Genomic DNA, 19,385 nt, shown 5'->3' with positions numbered 1-19,385 from the left:
GTTCCAGTTCACCCTGATGTAGCCAAATCCCTTCATAATGGCTACTGAGATTGATCAAGCTACCCTCGTCACGGCCTTGAGGGTAGCCCTTGAATTATCTGCTTATCTTTGTGTTTCCTTAAGTTTGTTGATATGAGCCTTCCAGACATCAAGTTTGCCGACCCTCCAGATGTCCATCTCTCAGTCGGCCCCAAACCAGCCAGAAGTCAGTCTCAAGCCACTTGAGACGTCAACAAGCCAGCCGGTCCTCTAGTCTGTCCGTTGTGCAGTCTCCTCTGTGGACTCTGAGTCAGCTAACGGGATAATTCAGCCTAAAATGAAGGGGGGGGGACAGCATGCCAAATACGCATAAACTTTACTCTTTTTATTATATGTAAATGTGAACTCGTGAACTGTCGTATGCTTGTCACAAGAGAGTGGCGTTCCAGCAGATGACGAAGGACATAGGCATAGCGTAAACTCTGGTGAGAATATGTTAGTTTCACGAGAACCAAGTTTTGCTTACAGCAAAGGAAAACCAGTATCCTAGTGGCTTACGCTGAAACACTTCTGCGTTTGTCACTTCTGCATTCATCGCCGTGCTTGCCTACGTCATCCTCTGGAATGCGTGTATGACAGTTAGCGTTAAGCTAGAGCTATGCTTTATAAAGTTTTAAATATGGATATTTTTCTTACACAAACACATCGATTCAGAAGGCCTTTATTAACCCCCCAGAGCTATGTAGAGCACTTTTTATGATGGATGGATTCACTTTATTTTGTTTCAAAATCTTGACCACCATTCATTGCTATTATAAATCTTGGAAGAGCCAGGACATTTTTTTTTATATAACTTAAACTCTGGTGAGAATATGTTAGTTTCACGAGAACCAAGTTTTGCTTACAGCAAAGGAAAACCAGTATCCTAGTGGCTTACGCTGAAACACTTCTGCGTTTGTCACTTCTGCATTCATCGCCGTGCTTGCCTACGTCATCCTCTGGAATGCGTGTATGACAGTTAGCGTTAAGCTAGAGCTATGCTTTATAAAGTTTTAAATATGGATATTTTTCTTACACAAACACATCGATTCAGAAGGCCTTTATTAACCCCCCAGAGCTATGTAGAGCACTTTTTATGATGGATGGATGCACTTTATTTTGTTTCAAAATCTTGACCACCATTCATTGCTATTATAAAGCTTGGAAGAGCCAGGACATTTTTTTTTATATAACTCCAATTGTATTCGTCTGAAAGTCATATAAAATCATAAACACCTATGATGGCTTGAGGGTGAGTAAATCACGGGGTAATTTTCATTTTTGGGTGAACTATCCCTTTAGTTGACTCTGTGAAACCCAATAATTAAGATGCAGGTGATGTGGCTGCTGAAATGTCCTCTTACTCGAACCCAATCTCACACTTTCTATACACCTGCTATACAAGTTAATCATTAATGATTCTCAATCTCAGATTTTTGACAACTCGGTAAGTCACAAACACACTTTCATAATTAACTCTGAGAAGGTCACACCCATCTCTAGACACACATATAATTGACGGTCAGTCACACACCTGCAGGTGAGCGTCTGATCCAGGTGTCTTCACCGTCGTGTCAGAGAGGGACGCAGTGTGTTGTTCCATTGGCCCTTCAAACATCAGCAAAATGGGTGAAGATTATTTTGGATTCTCTTGGACCCGCAATGAGAACAGAAAAAACGTCACCATATATGTTAACAATCCAGCGGACATCTCAGTGATTGTTATATATTTTCTGGTGGTTCTGGCTGTGGGAATATGGGTAAGTGGTCAGTAATTTCTATCCACCTGTAAAAGATTTTTCTACCATTGACAGACTTGTGAATTGTTAACCTTGCATCAACATATAAATGTAATGTACATATAAATGGCTGTATAAGATAATTCTGAAGACAGAATGATGATGAAAACTGATTTTGCAGAAAGTTAATATATAATATAATATAATAATGTATTTTTGCAAGTTGTTTTGCAAAACAAAAAATGCTCAATTCCTTTAGAAAAACTGATTTTTCAGATATAATAAAATATAATATAATGCATTTTTTGCATTTTGCATTTTTTTAATTAATTGTTCCAATCATGTTTTTTAAAAATATTTTTTCTTATGTAATTAACGATTAATGATACTTCAATCTGTTTGAAACTAAAATAATTTTTAAGAAATTATTTACACATTTTTAGAAATTATTTTACTAAATTATTTCCAAATTAGTCTTATTGCGCGCAGGCATTGACATTTCTGGGATTTCTTGATAACACCATATTTTTCTACCTGTATTTGCCCATCTGAAATCCATATATTTTTAAAAACCTCTTGAGAAAATTCAAACATATTTAATCTAACAACAAACAAAGCCACTGAACACCAATCCATCAACCAAATGTGATGTGTTATTATGTAATGTGTCTGATCCTGTAGCTATGTCATACATAAAGTTACATACAATTTTGTCTAATATTTAATGTATCTAGAACTGTACATAGGCTGAATTTAATGGCTATTTCTGTCCAAAGGCAATGGTACGGACCAATCGAGCCACAGTAGGAGGCTTTTTCCTGGCTGGCAGAAGTATGGTGTGGTGGCCAGTAAGTAAATGGGATCAATATGGAGGATGACTGTGCTTTAAACCTTAAAAACATTTTGTTTTGTACTCAGAATGTGATGGACATTGACAAAATTACATGGCTTGATCATATACTACATCAATCAATCAGTGTGCCAAATGTGGTGAATTTCTGTGGTAATGTGCTACGCATTTTGTATCTGTGCTTATTATGTATCTATCAATAGCATGACGAGTGATTTCACATTATCACAGATATGGAATGATAATGACCCTAACTGCCCCTCAATTTCAGAATCTTGATATCATGATAGGGTGAATGAAATCTTTTATGGAGCCATAATGCACTGATGCCAGATGCGACCCACAATTCATTACAGCTGAAAGTACTGATATGGTTTGCTCATGCAAGTTTTATGGAGCTGTCAGGCTTTGGTCCATGCTAAAGTTATCACCTTAAATCAAATTGTGAAGGTTTTCATTTGTTATTATGAAGTTTATTGTTCCAGTCGTTATTGTTTGAGTTACACCTCAGGCTGTGTAGAAGCAGTGGTTTTTATAGCTTATGGTGATTGCCAGATATAGTCAAAAAGTAGACAGAGTTCATACCCAGGTGAAAAATAAGTACTCCGTATTAAAAATGTGCTTGAATCTCAGATAGTATATTTATAGTACAATTGTACTTCCAAATTGCTTACTTGAAGTGCATTAAAATGTACTGAATTGAATTTTAATAGAAGTACTTTGGTATCAGAAATATGATAAAATACAAACATACTTTTTGTGACATTTTAGTGTATTTACAGAATACATACTTATTTTACTTTTATTTAAAGAATATTTTACGTTTCCTTTGTGTAAGAACATAAAATGATTCAGCTTTTAATGGGTTTAAAGTATCTTATTTATGACCATATTTAGACCTATTGCAATATATTTTAAATATTTATGTAATGAACATGTGCTTCAGCCTGCTTTTCAAAAGATCTTAATTTTTAAAAACATTTTAATATATTTTTTAAAGTATATTAATTCACTCACATATTTACATTACAGCTATAAAATATGCTATTTTACTTTTATTTAAAGAATATTTTACGTTTCCTTTGTGTAAGAACATAAAATGATTCAGCTTTTAATGGGTTTAAAGTATCTTATTTATGACCATATTTAGACCTATTGCAATATATTTTAAATATTTATGTAATGAACGTGCTTCAGCCTGCTTTTCAAAAGATCTTAATTTTTAAAAACATTTTTATATATTTTTTAAAGTATATTAATTCACTCACATATTTACATTACAGCTATAAAATATGCAAGTGCATTCTTACATTGTACCAACTTATGTATTAGAAATATCATTTTGTCAACTATGCCATAGTAATAAGCATACTTAAAATCAATGTTGTGCTGTTTTACCTATTTGTACATGTAAAGGAATACTTAAAAGGCTGTTTTGTAATACAATTAAAATAAAATACATATTTACTTACCTTTTAAATACATAACAATACATTCATTATAATAAGCTTCTATTATACAAATAAGGTACTACTATCCAAAAGCATTTCAACATCGTATAATTTGAAGTGCATCGTAAATTATTTTTCCAAAGATATGCTTAAAATCCCTATTTATTTACCTACTTAAACAAGCTCAACCTACCGCACGATACACGCAAACTAACCTCACTGGCTTTTGTGGGAACTCAGGCGTACATGCATAACACGTGTTACCAAATCTGATTGGTTCATGCACACATCAAGCAAGCACGTCCATGCTTCCTTTGACCAATTCTGAATGTGTGTATGTGTGTTAATTTATGTGAATAAAACTCTAATTCTGTTAAGTTCTATAGAGCGATTGTGTCTCTTCAGAGGACTTGGAAGAAACCACTTGATTCATATGGATTACTGTTGCGATGTTTTTGTGTGCGATGAACATTTTGGTGACTTTTAGCGGAAGGACATACATCTGTCAGATTTCATTCAAATATCTCAGTTTTTGTTTTGAAGATGAACTATTAAATTAAAGCTGTAGTCCGAACTTATTTTTTTGGTTAAAAATGATCCGAAATCAAAATTTGAGCAAGTACATAAGCCAGTGTTCAAAACTATCGCCTTACTTTAGTCGTTTTCACAACGGTTAGCTGATAATAATGTTTTTTTTTTATTTGAGCGGTACTGGTAGGAATTCGCGGGAAATTCGAGCATGCCGCCATATTACGTCACGTCTGTAAACAAAGAAGTTGTCCCAGCTAGTAGGCTACTGTGTATCGCGTGTGTCGATCCTGCAGGTGGTGGATCGACGCTTGCTTGCTTTAAGGCACAATATGTAATTTTTGCCTGGAGGGCGCATATTCAAAATAAACAAAGAGACAAAGGCGTAGTTTGATCCCCACAGCCGAAGCAATCCGACGGGACTCGGGCAGAAATCATGTTCATGGATGAGCTAATGATTTATTAACGCAGTAGAATGAAGCAGGGTGAGGCTGAAAGCCGTCGAAGCGAAACAAGGCCGCTGAACGAGCGAGACGCACGGTTCGAAAGCAGAGGAGCTTTTATTATGCCACAGTCGACCGCTTCCGCTCTTTCTGGTCGTGCGTATGTGGGGTAAAGCAGCGCTGTTTTATCATACTAGATACATTTGAAAGTTCTATTATAATGCTACTCTGTGCGGTCGTCACCGGTCTAATAAAACACACAACATATTAAAGCGTCTTTGGTGTTTCCATGTTTTCACGGAAATCGAGAGGTTATGACGTCATTGGCAGGCGACACAATGACACTATGGACACGGTCCGTGTCACTAGTTAAAATTGCTTATTTCTCTGGATTTAAACATTCTTCGAAACATTTGGGATAATGTAAGTACACAAGTCAGCAAAATATATAACACTGTTCTAGTGGTTTTTGGATATTTTAATAAAAAAATCTTACATATTGTGCTTTTAAATCAATCTATTGTATAGAGCATATAAATGAATGTGACGTGATGCTATGATCAGATGCTTTCTTAACTGCTGTTTGCATTTTTGATATGGGTTTATTTTGTTATTGAAAAGAAAGCGTGTAGCCCATATTTATATATTCCCCTAAACGCCGCTCTCAACAGCGGTTCAGCTGGTTCATTCAAGTTTCACAACCTTATTGCCTTTTTGTTTGTTTTCTAATACATATGTCTAATTATACAGTAGGTACAAAGATTAAACTGTAAAAAGGGATTTATGAGAGAAGACATCAGGCTGAGAAGGTTTTGGTTATATTACCCACCAGGTATTGTACTGTATATATATATATATTGTTTTCAGATCAGCTGCTGTTGCAATAAAAGACAAACTGAACTCAGATCAGAGATGAGCAAGGAAGAGAGTAGTAAGTATGTTTTAATCTCATATCAATGAATCTCAAAGGTTTAATTCTGGCTGTGACTATTGGGCTCATGCTAACTTTAGATTCAGCAACTTTGTTGTAGAGGTTTTGAAATCTGACCTAACGGAGGGTGAAAAAAAACCTCCAAAACAAACTAAAAAAAAAACTTAAAAAAACAATATCTGTGGCTTTGGGCTTGAACTTTGTTTACCGTAAGCAGTGTTGTTGGGCCTCTTCTAACCTTATGTTCAGTGTCACAGAGTGCTGTATAGTGATGACAGACAAGAGGATAAAAATGGACACTCGTGTCAAGTTGATGAGGATGTAGTCAAAGCTTTGAAATGTAAACAAACAGAAAGTCAGATAAATTCTAATGCATATTTAAGCAAATGATTCAAAAACACTGCTCAAAAACACTAACTAATTATTTTTCCTTTCACAGACCCTGCGATGAAGAAGTTTTCAAATTCAACAGTGGATGAAAAAATAAAAACTTGCACTTTGTGCACTTCTGTGCTTCATTTATTTATTTTTTCAGTAACTTCAGTTTTGTGTGTGTGTGTGTGTTCAAAAATGTGCATTGTGATGCATTTTTATTCACTGATGGAATATTCATAATGTACTTTCCCATAATACAGGTATAACTGGATTGTTCTACAAATTCTACAAGTAGTTCTGTCAAATCATTTGACTAATCTTTATTTTAATTTATTATAATTATTTTGGTCAAGAGTTTATATATGCTGCTGTACTTTTTAAATGTACTCAATGAGTGTAATGTGTAATTTGTTGTAATGTACACAACAAGGTACATTAAAAATGTTGTAGATGTAAGTGTGTGTCATTTTTATTGGATGTTTTTTGCACTTAATATACCATTTTGAATGCTGAAAAATTAATAGTGGCTCTTGTAGTGTACTGGCAGTGTTGGGGAGTAACTAGTTACATGTAACGGCGTTACGTAATTTAATTACAAAATAAATGTAACTGTAATCAGTTACAGTTACTATGTATAGGCAATTTAGAAAGTACAGTTTTGTTAAATCTTGAGTATTAAAGTCATGAGAGAGATAGATATCAGGGCAAAATAAAGAGAGTGAAAAGAAAAATGGAAGCGAAGGTGCAGTTCAGGAGACAACTTTAAATTATTTTGCATGTCCCCATCCTAAGGATTTAATCCTTTTTTTATGTGAGGTCCATACAAAAAATAGGGTTGTCCGTGTTTCAGAATTTGTTGTGGGTGTATGAGTGTGAGATTTCCCGGCCTGGAATTTTTTTTCCCAGTCTGCCCCTCGTGGAAACGAATGGCTCAGACATGCGGTTTCATTTAATACACATAGGCCTACTGAAGCTCGCAGTGTTTTCAGCCTCTGTCGCCTCTATATATATATGTTTTGTTTTGTGAGTCTTCTCCTCCCATTTCTACCAGTGATGGTTGTTTGCATCCCGCGCTACTACCTGGGCAGATCAACAGCACCACTGGGTTTTAGATTGCCAAGTTGAGCTCACAAATGGGTTGAAATTTGTATGATGTGTCGATTGTGAGAGAAGGAAGCATTTCATACAAGATCTGGCAACTGGACAACCTTAGAATATGTTGACATGATTGATTCATATAATGAGGTTTGGGTCATAAAAAATACAGGAGGTTTACTGAAGGTGAATGTAGCAAATATATCATATACGCCAAGTAGGATTTTTTTATGTACTGTATATAGAAAGATAAAAAATACGGGAGAAATACGGGAAAATATTTAAACGGGATGATAGCAGAATAGAATGTTAAAACACAGGTGAATCCCGGGAAAACGGGACGGTTGACAGGTATACATTTAATCAGTGTTGGGGAGTAACTAGTTATATGTAATGGCATTATGTAATTTAATTACAAAATAAATGTAACTGTAATCCATTACAGTTACTGAGAATTTGTTTTATTAAATTATAGTTACTTATGAAAATGTTCACGATTACAAAGGGGGTTACATCTGAATATTTTCTGCAAAAAGCTAGGATATGTTAAATAATAGTAATTTGTTGCTTTGCCTGTTTTTGATGTGTACGATGCCTCCTGCCATTTAAAGGCCGTTCAGAAAGGGGTGCTATTCTGATGCATTTGATTGGTTCTCTTGTTTGAATTTGTAGCGCACCACGTCTGCCAATTACATCAGTCCACACTGCCGCTGAAAGCTTTTTAGGTTACAACCTGTCTGAGAGTTTCCACCATAGTGAGTGATAAAAAAATGCATTCCAGTGCTGGATATTTAAAAATCAAAATTCAGAACCATCTCAAAGTAAAACGAGGTGCTAAAGTCTGATTTTGTGGTGGCTGTGCCTTTTAAAATTATTTTTGTATAATCTTAATTTAAGTGATGAAAGGTTTTGAATGTCTGGCAGTAATCAGTGTTGAGTACTACTGTAAGGTTAACCCTGCATGTTGTAAATGTTTGAAAATGATTAACAGTTGAAAGCATTCGTTAGACATTTTGAAAAGCAATCAAAACGTAATCATATGTGATCAGTTACATTAATAAGGTAATTGAAATAGACTACCTATTACATTTTGAATAGGGTAACTTGTAATCTGTAACCTATTACATTTCCAAAGTAACCTTCCCAACACTGTGTACTGGTTATGCATTTCTAATGAACTGATATGCTATTCAAAATGTTCTTGAAGCACATTAATGCGAAGCTTAAAATATATTCTGTATTTCAAGAAGTATAAAATTGTATTTTAAATAATTAAAGAAAAAAGTCTTGACCAGGGGCGCATCAGGTACTCACGAGCGAGACTATGGGTGCTCCAGAGAGGGAACATAATGTCAAAAACAAAAAGTGGATCCCATTGCAAGAAACAAACATAATCCACGTCCAGGCACTCACATAGCAGGCAAAATATAAAAAGCCTTTATTGTGCAACAGGGCTACATGTTAAAAAACACCAACGCGTATCAGCCCAAACAGGCCTTAGTCAGGGTGATAGATAATAGAGAATGAGAAGTTGAACTAGTTAAATAGATACACCTGTGACTACATTTTCAAACTCTAACCACTAGATGTCTCTTAGGAGTTTAAAAACTTTCTCTGAATAAATACATCTGTGACTATACATTTTCAGAATCTGATCACTAGATGTCTCTTGGGTATTTACAAATATTAAACCATACCAAAGGAGAAGAAAAAAAGAAAAGAAAAAAAAATATATAGAAAAAAAATACAACCCAAGAATCATATCTCAAAATCTCAAAAGACATCACAGTGGAAAAACATTTTTTCAATTGAACAAATACCAATAGAAAGCACCTACAAACAAATCTAACTATTGCAAAAATGGTGAAAAATCAATATCTTCATTAAAACCAGGATATGAGAAAGCATCCAGTTGATGTATCCAATACGTTTCTCGTTGTTTTAACCATCTAAGTCTATCTCCACCTCTGATGTTTAATGACACATGTTCAATTCCAATGACCTTCAAATTGCTATCACTACAGCGTCGGCGCCACGGGGGCGGGCCTGAGGGGGCCCGGCCCGGCCACCTCGGTCACTGTGCCCCCTCAGTTTGTTCTTAGTAAAAATTTTTTTTTTTTTCGTTCAGGTTATGCAGAGCGAAATAAGAACAGTGCTGCATTTAGAAAGAATTCTTATTAACTTTGCTATTATCCTGTTTCAGTCTAAATAAAAAAAGAAATAAAAGTCTTTACTGCTGACTCGCTCATAAAGACAGTGGCTGTATCCGAAATCTCCCCCATACCCTCAAATAGGGCACTATTTAAGGGGACAGCCATTTTTAGTGGTGTCCGAAATCATATTTGACATTATCGAGTGCACTCATTCAATCCCACAATGCACTGCAAAAACGAGTGTACAACCGATGTACACTCAACGGCTAAAGAATACCCATGATTCACTGTGAGAGTCGCATGCCGAATGAATGCCACATCTCGCCAGAGGATGGCGCCCGCAACTGAATCATCCAGCCATTCATTTTACAAAGCGCTTGTCCATGGCGTAATACAACACAGGTAAAAAATTCATTGTAAATTGATTATTAAAGCTGCAGTCCGTATGTTTTGCCTCTTTGTCGCCATCTCTGTTTGAAAACCTGCAACTGCAGCTGTTTGCAGAATTATCTTCCTTGCGTGGGTTGTGCGTCGGCACGGCTGACGGCTCCAGCGCAGATGAATCTAATGTTTTGAGGAGTATGTGTGGCAGTCAGTCACGCACCGGTTAATGTACTTCGCAATCACAGATTCTAGCCTACGTCTTGGAATATATGACCCAAATAAGAATTTTCACCGGATATTAACATCTGAACAAGTAAGTAACAAGTCTGCCACATTTGTTCTGACCAACTGAGGAAAAAAGCATTGCAATAAATCGTGTACCAATGGTGATTTTATCTAAAGATCGGTTAGCTCATATCACATCAAACCATGCAAATTATTATTATTGTTATTTGTTACTTTATTCTCAAATGATTAATGTTAACAACATCAGCATTGCCTATAGTGTGTATGTAGATTTCAATTTCTGAACAATCTAACCTCTAATTGTCCATTCGAATTTCATATTAAGAAATTATTTTAACCCAAGAAGCAAATTATGCTCCTTTCGAACTGGTTGTCTTAAAAATACAAATCTTGTGTAATCCCAGGCTATCTGTAATCAGAAGCACATATAAAACTTGAATATAATTTAATTTCATTCACATGTGTTCCATAAACACATAGTCCTTTCTGGATTACAATCCGCCATCAAAATGATACATTTAATTATTCTAGCTGCTGTGAGAAAAGGCTATAAACGATCCACCACCTGCAGGATCCTCACATGCGATAGCCTAGTAGCCGGGACAACTTCTTTATGTTTACAGACGTGATGTAATGTCGCAGCAGCATGCTCGAATTTCCCGCGAAAACCTACCTGTACCAATCAAATTAGAAAACATTATTATAAGCTAACCGCTGTGAATCGGGCTAAAGTAAGGCGATAGTTTTGAACACTGGCTGGTTATGTACTTGTCAAATATTGATTTCGGATCATTTTTAACCAAAAAAAGTTACAGACTGCAGCTTTAAATTGTTTAACTAGGGTTTATACATAATTTCCATGACAGAGTTCAAGATAAACCTTCTTACTGGAGATGCCAATTTGCTAGTTTCAAATGATTATTAAACAGCAAGCACAAAATATGCAAATTAAGCAGCAGTCCTTTCCTGTGCACTCAGTGTCCGAATTCACTCACTCGTTTTCATTCACTCCTTCAAGTGAACTCAATATTGAACTAATGTAGGGAATAGTGAATGAGGGTGTAGGGGGCGATTTCGGATACAGCCAGTCTCTTGTCGCCATCTAAAGGCGGAATAATGTAACTAAAATCACTCACAAACACTCATGTACATACAATAAATACTTATATTAAATGCTACTATTATTTACATAATATATTATTAAATAATAATATTTAATAAACAACAACAACAGCCATCATAAAAGTTGCTAGTCAATTCAGTCAAAAGTACAAAGGCAGCACTCTGATTTAAAGCATTAAATTTCTATAAAATATAACGTTATGAGACTTTGCCCTCAGCCAAAACTATTTGCTCTGGAACAAATAATAGATACATAAGACCAAAGGCTGCCCATTAGATTTACCCAAAACAAATTATATCTCATGTTTAACCACTACAGAGGCATCAGAGCCAGCTGCAAATTCCAGACGAACTGGTTGAAGTGAGGCTGTTCTCATCGGGTTCATGAGTGCTGAATGGCTGCTGAATGGCAAAGTCTCATAACGTTATATTTTATATAACTTTAATGCTGTATATTAGAGTCCTGCCTTTGTGCTGCCATGACACTCGCTGTGAGAAATACTGCAAACTGTGAAATGGTTGGAATTCTGTTATCACTAGAATTTGACACTGCTGGAAAATGCTCTCAGTCAATCAGATTTGAGGACCAGAAAGAATGAATAATAGTGTAACAAGCAAATGTTACATGGCAAAAATGGAAACATTTGGATTCTTGTCAAATGAGAGTCTTTCTTGTGTGCTGTTTCAGTTTCGCTTTAAATAAATTGATTTTACCTTGACATTTGTATGCTGTTTATAATGAATGCCACTATAGCCTAATTTCTGTTTTATTTTATAGTTTAATATATAATTTTATAGCTACTTATTTTTCATTCGTGTTCTGTAATACCGTTAAATTTAAAAGATTTGTTGTGGAGTGTATAGTATAGTCTATAGTGTTCATAATGTTTGTATATGTTTCGTTATATTCACTGGTATTTAATATACAGTACATACAAATTAATGCATCTGTTTGCAATTGCAAGGTTAACAGGTGTTTTTGGAATAAGATCAATTTCTCTTTAATGAGATTACTTCCTCTATTTGGCCGGGTTACGTTTCTCCATGTCGTAAACTCTAGGGGCGAGGCTTCTAAACAGGGGTGTTTTTAGGGGTGTTATGTTCAAATGGCAATTGTTTTTAGCCGCAACATTTATCAACATACGATCATTTATAAGATGGGATTGGTGGCATACGAATGTCTCATGAATCACACGTTAACCCTGTCGTAAGTTGATTTGTGCACTCGGATCTGCGCTCGTTTCTACGATAGATTGATAAATGAGGCCCATTGTATTTTTTAAACCTTTTTAGCTGTTGTTGCGCCACCTTTGGTCCGATTTAAATAAAACATTGCGTACTTGTTTAGAATCATCTCTTGCTTGTGCTAACCTACTTTCATGAAGTTTTGGGTTTTCATTTAGGATTTATAGGTGTGTGGGTATATTTGGCCATGCCCCTTTTTAAAATGGTCGTGTTATAGCTAACCAAAGTGTAAAGTTCAACTTTTTTTTTTTTATAATTATTGACCTAGAGAGAGTGCAGTGGTTTTGTTGAGGTTTTTGTTAAGCAAAAAACCTAGGACTTGTTCGCAAAAGTAGGTTTTTCACATAATCTCAAATATTTAACAAACGATTTGATTGACAGTAGGGTTTCTTGAGGCAAAGTTGTTCAGAATGAAGGTTCTTGAGGCAAAGTTGTTCAGAATGAGGAGCTATATCATATGATATAAATATTGTGTGTAAATGTGAAATGGCACGTGATTACAGAGACGTAAGACTCGTTAATGACTCCTGGTGGCTGATTTCTTTCAAATTTCTCACAGACATTCTGGGCCCACTGACTTTCGTTCCAATCAGCCTCCGTTAACCTTGTCTAATAGGTGCTCCTTCATTGGCCGATGGTGGCCATGTTTTTTGAGATATGCAAATGTCTTCATTGTCACTTGTGGCAATTTCGACAAAGACGGTGTATGCCAATTTTCAAGTCAACTGGACTAATGGTTGAGTTATAGACATTTTTATGCTTTTTACTATTATAGCGCCACCTAGTGGCCAAACTCCACGATTTTTGTCATGTGACTTGGAGATAGCCTTGAGCCAAGGATTCCAATGATATGATGAATGATACGGTCTAGGAGTTATGAGCGATTTCGCATTTTCGATCGCTGTAGCACCCCCTATTGGCCAATCAGGTTGAGTCTTTGCCAGTCTCTTCCCAAATTGAGCTCTTACCATCTGACCAAGTTTCAATTCTCTAGGCCTTATGGTTTGGTCTTCACAATCAGTTTTACTGCAAAAACTGCGCTACGCGCTGAACCCCTAATAATGATAACTGTAATAACAATGACTAAGACGTGTCCACTCACATGTATTCATGATGAAAGGAAAGTTTGGTACTTTTACTTGATGGCTACACCACATGGCATTTTTAAAATGTTGTAAAAGTTTTTCAGAACCACATGAAACTAACACATTCATTAGCCTGTGCAGCCTATGTAACATCCTCTGCTTAGGAAAGTTGTTTTGGGTCAGAGCTTGTTGATGGAAGATTGCTATTAATCTTTTTCCCAATGAATTGTGCACAATAAGGCCAAGAATGGGCATTAAGAACATAAAGTCACTTCTGATTATGTTAGTATTTATTAGAATTCTATTCTATATACTTGTTTTCTTTTTATGTATTATAAAAAATGACAACAGATTGCTTCTATTGTCCTCATTTGTAAGTCGCTTTGGATAAAAGCGTCTGCTAAATGTAATTGTAAAGTAAATGTAAATAATATCTTGGCTCAGTTTCTGAGAAACCCATTAGTCACCGGCTCTTTGGTCATTGTAATCTTGCTCTTTTTGATTATGTAAATGTTCTGTCAGAGATGCCATACTGTAAATACACCATAAATAGTGATATGCAGGAGTTACATTGTATGATCGATTTATAATAGTATAGTTAAGTGAATATGATGAAGGCCGTGCAGAAGGTCAAGTGTTAAATGTAAGATAAATGTTCATGGCCCTGATGAGATATGACTCTTTCTCGACCACACCTTGTGCCATATGATCTGTTTTTAACTTAAATCTGCGCACCTTCAAAAGTAATCTATCACTGTCTGGACTAAAAGAGAGTAGACTATAAAGTCATCATAGACATTGAGATTTGGATGCTGAACAAGAGGTATCATGATATAACCAACAAGACATGCATGCATCTATCTGAACCTGAAAATGTTTAATTCATGATTGGTTAATGATTGATCCTTCAGCTTCGCAGTGTGTTGTACCAGGTCTCTAAAGAATAACGTGGTTATCACATGAACTAAAATATAGTGTCAGAAATTCAGGCGGTTTACTTGGTGATACACCCAAGAATGACGATTCAACAACAAAGACATCATCTTTAGTCATTAGTAAATCTTACATTCAAGCCTAATAATCATGTTGACACTTGCAGCTAAAAGTGCTACAAATCCATTGATTCTGATCGGGTTGGTGCATTGCAAGTATGTGGAGGATAAATTCAAAGTTTTTTTTTTTTTTAATGAAAGTTACACTTTGTCAAAAATGTTAACTCTTCCAGGATTTAAGGGGTCAAGATTTGGCTGATGTTCCTGTGAGCTCCTGCTAACACATGCCGTAACTCTTTCTCCACTGACAAACATGCAAAATAGCTTTGTATTTCCAAAAAGATTCCAATTGCAAAGTTTTATTATATTATGTTTATAATTAATTAATTATTTTTTTATTTGCTGGCTGTAGAAACAGTAGTCGCTACAAGGTCTTGGGTCTTATGGTCAAATTAACTGTTGCTCTTGCAGGCAAAATCCAGTCGTTTCAATGGTTATTTATGTGATAGGCAATTTCACATAAGGGCGAATGATTTCCCAGCACAGATTTCCCATTGGGGTCAAGTTTTTCACTCAAATTTGCCTTGTTGACTAAAAAAAAGCAGCTTGGTTTGTGTAACCTGTGCTTCATACATTAAGGTGACCAGACGTGCCACTTCACGGGGACTCATTCAGCACATGATTTCGCTCTCGCGGTACTTTGATGTCATATAATGATCGATCGGCACAGAGCAAACAATCTGGTTATTTCGAAATCCTGTGCTGAACGTGTCCCCGGGAAGTGGCATTGGTCACCTTATCATACATTGCTATGCTAAGCTAGTAAGCTAAACGGTTAGCTTGCTAACTAAAGCCTGAAATGTTTAATTTCACCATTTTTAGCTGTGGCAATTTAATGTGTTATGCAATTATGATTAAGAATAAATACACTATAAAGCAGTTTTTGGTAGCTATAATCAGGCAACAGAGTACCCAAGTTTCTCAGCCAATAGAATCACTTAAGGAGGTCCATTAAATGCTCCTGAACCCTAAATGTATAATGGCTGTAATTTAATGTTTGATCAGCCATTTTCACTTTCTTTTGTCTTTAAGCTGCAATGCCATGTAGCACCTCAGGGTGTCCTTATAACCAATGTTACAGTATATACACTAATGTCTGGACCATAGTTTGCAGTAGTGGATCTTTACTTGACATAGGCTAGTTGACTCAGTGAAACCCAATAATTAAGATGCAGGTGATGTGACTGTTGAGATGTCCTCTTAGGCTTTACAGGAACACAGTCTCACAAGTCCTGCTATAAGTTGATCATTAATGATTCTCAATCTCAGATTTTTGACAACTCTAAGTCACAAACACACTTTTATAATTAACTCTGAGAAGGTCACACCCATCTCTAGACGCACATATATAAGTAAACGTGTACACACGCACATACGGTCACACATCTGCAGGTGAGCGTCTGATCCAGGTGTCTTCACCGTTGTGTCAGAGAGGGACGCAGTGTGCTGCTCCTCCGGCCCCCTTCGAAAACCATCAAAATGGGCGAAGATTATTTTGGATTCTCTTGGGTTCGCAATGAGAACAGAAAAAACGTCACCATATATGTTAACAATCCAGCGGACATCTCAGTGATTGTTATATATTTTCTGGTGGTTCTGGCTGTGGAAATATGGGTAAGTGGTCAGTAATTTCTATCCACCTGTAAAAGATTTTTCTACCATTGACAGACTTGTGAATTGTTAACCTTGCATCAACATATAAATGTACAATGGCTGTGTGAGATAAGTCTGAAGACAGAATGAGGATGGTGACTGATTTCGCAGAAAGTTAATAATAAAATGCATTTTTGCAAGTTGTTTTGCAAAAAAAAAAGCAAAATCCTTTAGAAAAACTGATGAAAATAATAATAATAATATAATATAATATACTGCAGTTTTTCAAGTTGTTTTGTTAAAAATGCTAAAATCCTTTAGAAAATTTTTTTTTTTTTTTTTCAGATAAAATATAATATAATGCATTTTTACATTATATTATTTGCATTATAATATATTAAGCATCCCCCCCCCAAAAAAAACCCTAAATCCTTTAGCAAAATTAATTGCTCCAATGTTACATTTCTTGTTATAATTCTTCATATGTGATTGAAAGTAACTATTAATGATACTTGTATCTGTTTAAAAAAAAAATGAAATTGAAATTATTGACACATTTTTAGAAATGAATTGCAATATTTTAGAAATTATTTACAAATTAATTTACATATTAATTACCTTAATGTATCTTAATAAGTCTTATTGCAGGCATTGACATTTACGGGATTTCGTGATAAAACATCTCAGGTTACTTATGTAACCATGGTTCCCTGAGGGTTATGGCCAGAAAAATAACGTTCATCGAGATATTCCGCGACATCACTTTCTTCAACCGCTTCACGGCAAGTAAAACCTCGCAGTGGCGTGATCCATAATTTCCAAAAGCTCATCATACGCACATCTTTATTTTGTACTCAGAATGTGATGGACATTGACAAAATGACATGGCTTGATCATATACTACATCAATAGTGATCGATCATTGTGCTAAATGTGGCAAATTTCTGTCGTAATGTGCTACGCAAGACTGAAACAGCCATAAAAGTAGGAGCTGATTATGTATAATAGCATGACGAGTGATTTCACATTATCACAAATATGGCATGATAATGACCCTAACTGCCCCTCAATTTCAGAACCTTGATATCATAATAGGGTGAATTAAATCTTTTATGGGGCCATAATGCACTGATGCCAGATGCGACCCACAATTCATTACAGCTGAAAGTACTGATATGGTTTGCTCATGCAGTTTGTATAGAGCTGTCATGCTTTGGTCCATGCTAAAGTTATCACCTTATACCAAATTTTTTAAGGTTTTTATTTGTTATTACAAAGTTCATTGTTGCAATTGTTATTGTTTGAATTACACCTCTGGCTGTGCAGAAGAAGTAGTTTTTATAGCTTATTATTATGGTGATTGTATTGCCAGATATAGTCAAACAGTAGGCACTTAATATATTCTGAAGCATAAGTGAATACACTTTTGTAACCATTCTGACATTCAAAAATGTAGCAGATGACTTAGATTCAATTTTCTGTTCAGTTTAAACCCTTATATGAATATCAAATGTGTGTATATTAGTAAATATATTATAAAGCACATATTAATATGATTGTTTTTACATTTTCCCCCCCAGATTGGAGCCTCTCTCTTTGCAAGTAACATCGGAAGTGGGCATTTTGTGGGAATAGCAGGAACTGGAGCAGCTGCTGGTATTGCTATTGGAGGATTTGAGTGGAATGTATGTTTAAAAAACATAACATTATAACTATGATATTTAATATTTTTGATATGTGGCAGGATTTCATGTTTTAAGCCTACTGTTTATGACTATAGGTCATTAAAAAAGAAAAATAATATTCTGTAAGTATTTTGCATATAAATCTACAGTATGACTAGAGATTGGAGACAATATGACTAGAGACATTGTTGTATTTTTATTGATATAATTATAAAAATGTCCAATTTGAAGAACTAATATTTAATCATTAAGGTAAGATATTAATAAAATATCAAAGAACAAATGAATTGGTGTAATCAGTATTATTTTAGTATTTATATACTATTTATTAAGATTTGGTATTTAATTTTTCATATTTTAGTCATTCTTATTTTCTTAGATATTTCTATTTAGCTTTGTTTTTTTTCTATTTGTGTTTTAGTTTTAGTCATGTAAGCACATTTTTTCATACATTTTTTTATCTTATATTTTATTTTATAGTTTCATTTCAATTAACAAAAATGATTTTAATAGTTTTAGTTTTAGTTAACACTAACAACACTGATGAGAATATGTCTAGAAAACATCAAACCGATTTTCTCTTTTTCATTTGTTTCCTCAGGCTCTTGTTGTAGTGATTATTCTGGGATGGCTCTTCGTGCCCATCTACATTAAGGCTGGGGTATGCTTACATTTCTTCCTGTTTAACCGGCATTGCAGAACAAACTTTTTTACATTTGTTAACACTGTAAAGCTGCTTTGACATAATCTGTATTGTATAAAGCGCTATGTAAATAAAGGTGACTTGACTTAGATATTGCTGACTTGCACAACATGACTGTGTCGACCACATTATCTCTCTGCAGTATCATTTTTTGTACACTTAATTCTCTTTATCTGCAGGTCGTGACCCTGCCAGAGTACCTGAAGAAACGCTTTGGTGGGCAGCGGATCCGTATCTACCTCTCTGTGCTCTCCCTGTTTCTCTATGTTTTCACCAAAATCTCTGTGAGTCCAAAATCTGTGTCAACCTGTAATGTGGAGTTTGGGTTTTGGTTCATGTTCATGTTTACATGTCTTTTATTTTGTAATTGTTTCACCCTGTTTGTGTCATGCTTCCCTTGCCCTCATGTATTCATGCCATTGGTTCTCTTGTTCATTGTGTCATGTTCTGATTGGTTGTCCTAGTCATGTGTCTTGTTTCCCATAGGTTTGTTCTTGTCATGTGACCCTCTTGTCTGCTATAAGTAGCCCTCATGTTGCCATTGTCTTTCGTCGTGTATTGAAGTTGTAACCCGCTGTCGGTGAGTCTAGTCTGTTCATGCCAAGTCAAGTCTGTTCATGCCTAGTCAGTTCATGCCTAGTCAAGTCAAGTCAAGTCAAGTCAAGTCTGTTCATGTCAAGTCAAGTC

At 35.4% G+C, this 19,385-nt stretch overlaps 1 protein-coding gene across 1 annotated transcript in view; it reads left to right on the top strand.

Annotated features, from left to right (window-relative positions):
• The first annotated feature begins 1,643 nt into the window (after window positions 1-1,643).
• The window catches only part of LOC107686495 (sodium/glucose cotransporter 1-like), a 30,057-nt gene continuing 12,315 nt past the window's right edge, over window positions 1,644-19,385 (top strand). Inside the window, exons 1-5 of the mRNA XM_016483529.1 lie at window positions 1,644-1,778; window positions 2,534-2,605; window positions 17,891-17,995; window positions 18,597-18,656; window positions 18,878-18,982. Coding sequence (XP_016339015.1) covers window positions 1,644-1,778; window positions 2,534-2,605; window positions 17,891-17,995; window positions 18,597-18,656; window positions 18,878-18,982 — 477 coding nt within the window. The remainder of the gene's footprint in view (window positions 1,779-2,533; window positions 2,606-17,890; window positions 17,996-18,596; window positions 18,657-18,877; window positions 18,983-19,385) is intronic.

This window comes from Sinocyclocheilus anshuiensis, unplaced genomic scaffold (genome assembly GCF_001515605.1).
Source record: "Sinocyclocheilus anshuiensis isolate Anshui unplaced genomic scaffold, SAMN03320099.WGS_v1.1 scaffold838, whole genome shotgun sequence".
Lineage (NCBI taxonomy): Eukaryota > Metazoa > Chordata > Actinopteri > Cypriniformes > Cyprinidae > Sinocyclocheilus > Sinocyclocheilus anshuiensis.
Note: the sequence above shows the minus strand (reverse complement) of the source record. Positions and strands in the feature narration are given on the sequence as shown.